The 10,428-nt window shown below is 34.7% G+C and overlaps 1 protein-coding gene across 1 annotated transcript; it reads left to right on the forward strand.

Moving 5' to 3' along the window:
* Positions 1-2,723: 2,723 nt before the first annotated feature.
* LOC141589672 (uncharacterized) lies at positions 2,724-10,428 on the forward strand. The gene is made up of 5 exons (XM_074410304.1): positions 2,724-2,833; positions 2,934-3,060; positions 3,149-3,278; positions 3,386-3,543; positions 10,327-10,428. Exons 1-5 carry the CDS (start codon positions 2,724-2,726, stop codon positions 10,426-10,428), a joined length of 627 nt encoding a protein of 208 aa, XP_074266405.1.

A 10,428-nucleotide genomic window follows, 5' to 3' on the forward strand; every position in this document is an offset into this window, starting at 1 on the left:
AAATTGGCGATCGATTTTCAAATTGGCGATGAAATCGAAATCGCCAAATTTGGCGACTTTTTTTTTAAAAGGGAATAAAGCTTGGCGACCGAGAATTAAAATATGGCGATCGATTTATTTGTAGTCGCAAATTGGCGATCAAACTCGCCGCCAAATGAATTTCGATCGCCAATTTTCTTAGTAGAAACCAGTTTTGTCACTTTTTAAAAAGGAATCTATTTGGCGACCGTGTTTTGAAAATTGGCGATCGATGTAGGAGTAGTCGCCAAATTTGGCGATCGAAAGGCGCCGCCAAATTGCTTTTCGCCGCCAAATTTTTTTATAGAAAACAGAAGACCTCTCTCCTGCTTTACTCTTTCGAAACAAAAAAAAAAAAAAAAAAAAAAAAAAAGAGGAAAGCAAAAGTGAAAGCGAAACAAAGCATGACGACAACAACCACACAACCACACCACCACTTCCACCACTTCCACCACCGTGACCACCGTTCTCATTGCCTCCATCACTCTCTTTAATTAGGTTAGTTTTTTTTTGTTTAATTTCAGTTTAATTTGTTTAATTTGTTAGATTAATTTGTAGTTAGTTTGATTAATTTGTGGTTAGTTTGTTAGATTTATTTGTAATTAGTATGTTAGATTAATTTGTAGTTAGATTTAGTTTAATTTGTGTTTGAATTAAAAGGGAATGATTAAGGGGGTTTGTGTTTAGGTTTAGGGTTATGGGTGGGGGTGGAGGTCGGCCGTGGGTGGTGGCGGTGGGGGAAGGGTGGCCGTGGGTGGTGGCGGTGGGGGAAGGGTGGCGGTGGGTGGTGGCGGTGGGGGAAGGGAATTATTGTTATTATTATTAGTATTAGTATTAGTATTATTATTAGTATTTGTATTATTATTATTATTGTTATTATTATTATTATTATTATTATTATTATTATTACTAATTAAACCGCCTTATTATTATTAATGTTAAGCTAAGTGAAACCGTCCTTTGCATTAATGGAATTAGCTAAGTGGAACCGTCTTTTGGATTAAGAGAAATTATCTATTAGCTAAGTAGAACCTTCTTTAGGACTTGATTTTGATAAATTTAGTTTGATAATTCATGTTATTGATGAATTGAGGTAGAATAACCTTGTTATTTTTGTTTTTCTTTTCTCTTTTCGGGGTTGTCACCGTTGCTAGGCACCACCGTCGCTTGAGCCGTTGCTTCTTGTTTTCTTTTCATTTTTGCTTTTACTTGATTAGGTAACCTCCTCTTACCGGTTACTTTTTAAATTTACTAATTTTAGTTCAAATTATGTTACGGACTTTAGGATAGAAGCCTTTACTATGTGGTTGAATTGGGCTATTGATTGACTTAATTAATTTAGTACTTGATTGTGTTGTTGTTTGATTTGATGTTGACTTAGTACTCGTTCAAGAATTACTCATTAGGAGTAATTCTTGAATAGTCCCCATTTTGGGATCGTCTTTGTACGCGTTCAAGTCATTTAGGTAGTAAACACGTAATTGTGATTTATTAATGAGGAATGAGTTTGGTGGCGATCCCTTTAATGTTCTCCGAATACATGTATATGTGTATTTGGAGAACTCGAAGAATTGTTTGCCAATTTTTTCCTCATTAATAAATTACAAGTGTGTTTGCTAGTGACTTGAAACGTACATTGACGGGTTTAGGTTGGAGTGATAAGGACCCCATTCGACGATGGATTACTTATTGACAATATTTATATATTATTTTCATATGTTTATTGTATAATGTGGAGTATAATTTTAAAATTTTGTATTTAATATTATTGTTATTTTTTAAAAATGTTTAAATTTCTTTGGGGTCTTCTTTAGATTAAAATGAAGAGATTGGAACGTTCATGGATGTATGAAGGAAGATTAGACCATTCCAATAAGAAAAGACGTCCTACCGCTAGATTTATAAAGGGTGTTAGCGAGTTTATTGAATTTGCTAAACAACAAGATGAATATGACTTGGTAGACAAAAAACTTAGGTGCCCTTGTGCCAAATGCAAAAACCTCAAATACCACTTGACATTGTAGTAGAAGAACATCTCATTATAAACGGGTTTAAGCCAAATTATTACAATTGGATTTCACATGGAGAAGCATATTCTCCAATTCATGAACAAACTCACACCCAACAAATACAAAATGATGAGAACCCATATAGAGAGATGGTTGTTGATGCTATGGATTCCACTATTTTTAATAGTGATGACCATACAACTATTTCTGAAGAACAACCGCCACACCCACAAGCAAAAGCCTTTCTTGACATGTTAAAAGCCTCAGAAAAACCCTTGTATGAAGGAAGCAGAATGACATTGTTACAAGCCGCTTCTAGGCTAATTACCTTGAAATGTGAGTTCAATATGCCATTTGTTGCTGTTGATGGCATTGCCTCGTTCCTTGAGGAATCTTTCCCCGATGATAATATCATGACCCGAAGTTTCTATACTACCAAAAAAGTAGTTAAAGGTATTCAGTTACCACATGAAAAGATTGATGCATGTCCTGAAGGATGTATGCTATTTTGGAAATATGATGCTTTGCTTGACAAATGTAAAGATTGTGGGGCGGATAGATATGAGACAAGTGAAGGAGATACAGTTTTGGTGTTGAAAAAAGGCAACGGTAGTAAGAGGGCCAAAAAGAGTAAGAAACTAATAGCATGTAACCAATTGTTTTACTTTCCTCTCGCACCAAGACTTCAAAGAATCTATGCAGACAGACGGTGACGGTGAGGAGACTGACGCTACCGACGAGACACCACGGGTGCCGATACGGTACACTTCGGATAATAAGATAATTCTTGAGCCGGCGGGATTATGGTAAGTTTTATTCTTTATTAGTCTACTATTTTGTTGTTTTTTTTTTTTTTTTTTTTAAATAATAATTGTTTGTAATTTTACATGTTCAAAATAAATGCAGGTTTATGGACGATTCCGTGGTACGAGGTGTCACGAAAAGCACGAAGACTAATTTCGTGGGTCCAATTCCTACATCGTGGACACAAGCTTCTCCTGCACAAAGAGATGCGTGGTTCAATAACTTTCGGGTATATATTTTCCGTATTTCTTTGTTTTAATAACCAAGGTTATACTTTTATAAATACTAATATGAAATTTTGTCGCTTTTTTTTGTAGCAAGCATATGCTTGGTCACCGTCTCAAGAACGGAATGTCCGTATCAGGTACGAGGAAGTCGGTACTCGACGATATCGGGACGTGATTTGGAAGGTAGTTAGGCGCCCAAAGGAACCAGAGCACATGAAAGGTATTTAATTAACTTGTTTTGTTATTTGTATTAATTAGTATATACTCTCTTATATTATAAATAATATCAGTAACTTATTAGTTATGATTTCATATGTGTAATTGCAGGTGACAAGTATGAAGGCTTAATAAAGCATACCAAAAGTGAAGCTTTTCAGAAGAAGTCTAAGCAAGCATCCCTCAACAAAAGAGGAGGAAAGGAAGACGCCGTGAACGAGCCTACTCATTACGCGGGTTCACGATCGTTCTGGAATCGTATGTTGGGGGTAAGTTTGTCTATTATTTCACACTTTTTTTTTTGTTTTCAATGCAACATGTTTATTTTATGTTAGATTTTTTGTTGATTTTCTAACATGTATGTTTTTTTTTTCATTCGAGAGAGGAAAGAAGAAGTCACAAATAGATTGCGATTTGCATTTAACCGTTTCTCGGACACGCATTCCAGGGTTGACCACAAAGGGGTTAGAACTTGGACTAAGCCAAAAGACAAGCAATTATATGTAAGTTTCCGTAACACTTAATTTTTGTTAATTTACTCTCTTTTAAAATGTCGTATATAAGGTGGTTACCATATTAACTTACAACCATTTGTTTAATATTGTAGGAAGCATTTGAACAAGAAAAAGCCGCCAATCCGAAACTCCTGGATAATGACATATGGTATAAGTTGGTGGATGGCTTCAAGAAAGGGCATGTGTATGGTACCGGAAGTTCAACACCTGCTTTCTATGAGAAAACGCGTAGAAGATCGACTTCAACAATTCCCGGCAACACGTATCAACCGGGAATTATTAGTCAACTTCAAGGTCAAATAAAAGAGCGTGATGAACGTGATGCCAAACGTGATGAAGAATTGCGCCAAATGAAGGAAAGAATGGCAATGTTTGAGACTTGGTGGCAAGGTTGTAACCCCGGACCTAGACCCAACTACGATCCAAATGATCCGCATGGTCCACAAGGGGGGAGTGGAGCCGGTGTTGGCTTCCAAGTATGATGATTTTAGCATGTAAGCTTGTAAAACTTGAACACTTTAGACTTGAACATTTAGAATAGCTTAGCTTGTAAAACTTTCATTTTCAATATATGAAATGAAGTTTGAGAAATTGGGAGGTGTTGGGTTGAAATGTATGGTGTTGTGTGTTGAAATTTGGGATGTATGGTGTTGTGGAACATCGGTTTGTATGCGAGTTGTAAATATTTGGCTAGCAAGAATGAAAACGAAAAAACCACCAAAACTTACGATGGCTTTGGCGGCGATTTGTGTTTTGGCGACTGAAAGGCAGTCGCCAAATTGGCGACTGATTGACAAGGTAGTCGCCAAATTGGCGACTGATTGACAAAGTAGTCGCCAATTTGGCGACTGATTTGTAGTCGCCAAAACCAAATTAGTCGCCAAATTTGGTCGACAAATCAAGCTACGTCACCCAAAAAAGGCGATAAAAGCATTTGGCGATCTAATCGATCGCTAATTTGGCGACTACCTTTAATCGGTCGCCAATTTGGCGACTACCCTATCGATCGCCATTTTTGACATTTGGCGATCGATTTGTCGATCGCCAAATTTGGCGATCACTTTAGTCGCCAAAGCTAGAAAAGGCGACTAAGGTCATGACCGACCTTTGGCGATTTGATCGCCAAATTGATTTTGGCGACTGATTTCAGTCGCCAATTTCAGTCGCCTGTTTTAATTCTTTTTGTAGTGTCGGGTCGGGTCAGTTCAGGTTTCTCATTGATTTCGGGTTAACTCGGGTCGGGACGGGTCATTTCGGGTTTTGGGTCTGTTTCGGGTTTGTTGTCGGGTCAGTTCCGGGTCAAGCGGGTCGGGTTGTTTCGGGTCGGGTCATTTTCGGGTCAATGAATAATATAGAAATTGTCATTTCAAGTCTTTTTGGTTCAATTAGAGTTATATTTTGTCGGGTCATTTTCGGGTTTGTTGGTTTCGGATCGGGTCATTTTCGGGTCAGGCCATTTCGGGTCAAGAATGCTCGGGACATTTTCGGCCTGCCCGGGTCAATTTGGGTTTCGGGTCAAATTCGGGTGATGTAGTTCGGGTCACTTGGGTCTCGGTCACTTTTTTTGTCGGGTCAATCGGGTCGGGCTTTTTTGCCAGTCTAATTAAATCAACTCAATCAATCAATAAAGTTGAATTAATCAAATAATCATATTAATAATAATAATAATAATAAATATTATTGTTATTATCAACTATAATAATATTAATATTCATAGTATAATACTAATACTAATATTAATATTTATAAGAAACAAATTATAATATTATATATGAATAATCATAAATTATAATAATGAAAAAATAGTACTCTAATTTTTACTAATAATATTCTTAATAACAATAATAAATAGAGGGTGTTGATTTTCGCAGTACGATTTTTACTCAATACAGTACACTTTTCCAATTTTACCCCTCTCATTTCTCCCCTTTCAATCTCTCTCATCTTTCCTCTCTCTTTTCGTGTACTGCCGGAATATTATACGGTATACACCAAACAGAAAAGACCACCGTACAATACAATTAAATATCCTCCCCCTTGCCACCAACTACCTACAAACACCTCCTGCCCACCCACTTCCACCCCGCCATCCAACTTCATGACGACCACCGGCCACTTCCCACAGGCGAATCGTCGTCTGCCTCACCGACGACCACCAATTTCCTTCATCCGCCTCCTCTGCCGACCACCACGCAAGCATCATCCTTAAAATGCTTTCTGATACGATCACCAGATTCCGACCCACACTCTTCTGCATGCCACCCACGCCCCCTAATTTCGACGACAAACCCGCGAAGCCCTGCCATACGCCCACCTGACAACCAGCCCTTCCGTTCGCACGACCCGTAACCACCAAATAGCATCTGAATATAACCAAAACTCTAAATACAACAAACACAATACAAAAAATTGGAACACGACCCTAATATCATGACTAATTTCTAATTACCTAATCAAAGACGTTTTTTTACTGTTAATTATAGTTCATAATTGAAAAGATATGATGGATTTAGGAGGTTGTATTGTTAGAATTTGAGAGAATTTAATTTTTTGGGGGTGTAGTATAAGGGTATGCAAATGGAAACTTAGGGGAAAAATGTACTGAATTGAGTAAAAAGTGTACTGCGAAAATAAATTGCGTAAATGGAATAATGTCAATATTAATAATGATATTAGTAAAAATAATTGTTTCGAATAAAAACACTCAAGTAAGCGTTGCTCGAATCCAGGTCGGGTCAACGCCCTCCTCTCAGATGGCACATCGAGCATTGCTGGAATGAGCTGAACTAAGCTGAACTGAATTGAATGGAGTTGAGCTGAACTAAACTGAATGGAGCTGAACTGGAGTGAAGGAAGCTGAACTGAATTGAACTGAGCTGAGTTGAACTGAAATAGACTGAAAATAAGTCAGAAAAAACAAAATTTTACTTAAAAAAGTGTGATAATTATTTTTTTTATCAGATTTAAAATGGATAACTAACAAGTTACGATACCCCAAAAATCTCTATGATTACATCATTCACATGTGAACAGAGTAGTTGTCTACTTGTCTCTTTCTACCTCTTTCTTTTTCTTTTTCTTTTTCTTCTTTTCACAGTAGTTATGCAAATTTTCATTTATGATGGGTGTTTTTTTTTCTTCATAAATTGTTATAGACCTAAATGTACAATTTTAATAAAAAATGTGATTATTATTTGATAATTAGCATTTTTCTATTGATTATTTTTTATCTTAAAATCATCACATTTGAGAACGTCGTAATTTAACGTCATAAGAAAGACGAATTGTAATAGCAATTAATAACAAGAGGAAGATACCCGTCTATAATGAAATACGCCTCAAATACAATACCACTTTCTTAATAGGATAAACAATAAGTGAGGTGGTGGGAGTAAAAAATTGTCAGTACTTTCATTGTTTTTGACCCGTCTATAGCAATAGACCAATATACTCGTCTATAGCAAGACTAACTGATAAGAAAAATGAACGAATGAATGTATGCACACAAAATTTCATTATAGACGGCACATATCCGTCTATAACTAAAAACGGGTCAAATACAATACCACATTTCTAATAGGACAAGCAACAAGTGAAATGATAGGGCCAAAAATGTCACTATTTTCAAATTATTTAACTAGTCTTTAATTATAAACGAATATATCCGTCTGTAGCCAGACTAATGATGCAACTACAACCCTACGATGCATACATGATGCAACTACACCTCTACAAGTGGTTGTATTTTTTATTCAATGTAGGGTAGAATGAGTTTACATTGCTTCGAGAGTTCGACCACATGAATAGTGTTGCAGAAAGAGAAAAAGTGGGTACATTGTAAGGTAAAATAGTATCCGTCTTCAGCTTGTGACGGATATGTCATGTCTTCAATGAGAATTTGTGCTTTATTATTGTATTTATTTACCACCCACTCCTAAGTCTCTTCACATGTAAACAGTTAGATTTTGTCAGTGGTTGTTTTCTTTTCTTTCCTTTCACTTTTACTTTTGCTTTTACTTTATTTGTCCATGTGTACTTATACATGTACCTTTGTTTTTTTTACTATTTACTATATATCAACAAATATTCTTTGCTAAATTGGTAATTAAACCAAGGAATTATTCACTAATTAGTAATTTAAGAGAAATACACGCAGACACAAAAAAAAAAAATGAACATTGAGTGGTTAAGTGAATTTTGAAAAAAAAACAATAGACTATTATTATCAGGTTCGTGACAAAAAAAATTTATTAAAATAATTTGACAAAACTTATAAAATAAAATCATTAGTTTGAGGCAAAAAAATAAAAAATGTCATCAAAATACGTATTTTATGACATTACTCAATTCGATTTCTTGATTAATTTTGCAAACCAATTTTGTTCTCAAATCGAAATATGATGAAGTGAGATGAAAATTAATGACGTGCCAATTTAAAACCTTGTTAATTTCATATTCAATCAATTAAGCTACTCAAAATACAATCGCGTGCACCTATATATCACGGAGTATAGACAAATTTAAAAATAACCAAATAAACTAATCTCATATTGAATAATTTTTTAAAAAGGGCAATTGAGAAAAATCTTGTTTGTTTACAATTAATTTTGCCAAGGACATTTTTATTGTTTTTTTTTTTTTTTTGCAATAATTTAGTCTAGGTAGAATTAACCATGTTAAATATCGGGGTTGTATAGAAATCAGTCAAAATATAGTCAATAAGGTCATGTTCTTTTGGACTTAAAGTCACTTAATTTAAGATCACTTCAGATCCTATAAGTTCAGTTCAGTTCAGATCAGATCCTATAAGTTCAGTTTAGATCCTATATGTTCAGTTCAGATCCTATAAGTTTAGTTCAGTTCAGATCCTATAAGTTCAGTTCAGTTCAGATCCTATAAGTTCAGTTCAGATCCTATAAATTCAGATCCTATAAATTCAGTTTAGAAAAGTAATATACAGAGTATTTTTTTTTTAAACCGCCGGAAAAACATTTGACATTATTAATTATTCGATACATATATACATTATTATTTTCAAAACAAAATTATCACTCTTCTCATTATTTTTTATCGTAATGTAACCGTAGTATATTGTATGAACAAACCAATGTATATAAAGCGCAAAAATGTTATTATTTTACCATGTGTTTTAGATTATATTTTCTTATCAGGGGAGGGTTATTTTATTGTAAAGTATTGTGGTGGTGTAAGGTAATTGGAGAGAGGGAATATATTATTGTGGGGTAAGATGATTAAAATAAGTATTATTGTGGGATAAAGTGATTAAAATAAGATAAAATATGAGTATTGTGGGGTATTGTTGTGGGGTGAGGTGATTAAAATAAGAATAAAACTTTACTAAATAAGAAAATGAAGAGTGTTATATGAATAGATGGAAAAGAAAAGAGGGAGAGTTATTATGAATAAGAGAGAGTATAAAAATAACAACAAGAACAATAATAATAATAAAATAACAATAATAATAATAATAATAATAATAATATTAAAATTAAATTAATTTAAGTCAATTCAGATCCTATAAGTTCAGTTCAGATTCTATAAGTTCAGTTCAGTTCAGATCTTATAAGTTCAGTTCAGATCCAATAAGTTCTGTTTAGTTCAGATCCTATAAGTTTAGTTCAGATCCTATAAGTTCAGTTCAGATCCTATAAGTTCAGTTCAGATCAGATCTGTTTCAGTTCAAAAGAACATGGCCTAACTATGAGTCGGACCAAAATAAATATCGAGTTATAATATGGAATGAGGTCAAGTCATGATTAAATACGGGTCGAAATACCGTAAACAACAAAACTCTTCACAATACATTCCTCTCTTCCTTCTCAATATTTATGTGTAAATAGATATGGATTGAAAATGTTTCACAGAAAAAATATTCCCATCTTTAACAAACTACACATAAAATAAAATAATTCTGATTTTTTTTGTGCCCAAAAACAGAGGACACTTTCTTATCTCAATAAGAAATTTTGTATAACCTTAACACTAATATATGGTCGACTTGTTCTATTAGGAAAGCATAAATCGATTCGGTGTAATTTATTATTGTCAATTTCTATTTGGAGCTTACTCAATTTCTAACAATTACTTCAAGAAACTTTTATCGTAACTTAAAGCCTTTATTTATTATTTCCTATCGATGTGAGTTTTGCAATCTTCTTCAGAGTAGTGAAAGCAATTTAGAAATTGAGTAGGTAGGGGTATATGAGTCGGGCACTCGGGCTCGTTAGGACCTTCATTTCTTGCTCGCCAAGGCCTACAACTTAGGGTTATTAGCTAGGTTCTTCTCATTCTTTGATTTGTGTAACACAAATTCTCATTGAAGACGGACACTGACGGATAGTGTCATTCTCACAAAATGCAAATGGATAGTACAAGTGGAAGGAAATGAATATCTCCACTTACATTCCCACTTGCATTTTGTGATAGGACCACTATCCGTCTTCAACTTATGACGGATAGTGGCGGTATTCAATGAGAGGCACTGGCTAGTGACAGTTGTTGTTACTGTCATTGAAGCGTATGAATGGCAGTGGTAGTAATTGTCATGAGGAGACGCAAGAGGGTCATGAAGAGGCACATATGCGAATAGGTGTGTCATTGAAGAGAAGCGATCAATGA

Source organism: Silene latifolia, chromosome 7 (assembly GCF_048544455.1).
Source record: "Silene latifolia isolate original U9 population chromosome 7, ASM4854445v1, whole genome shotgun sequence".
Taxonomy (NCBI): domain Eukaryota; kingdom Viridiplantae; phylum Streptophyta; class Magnoliopsida; order Caryophyllales; family Caryophyllaceae; genus Silene; species Silene latifolia.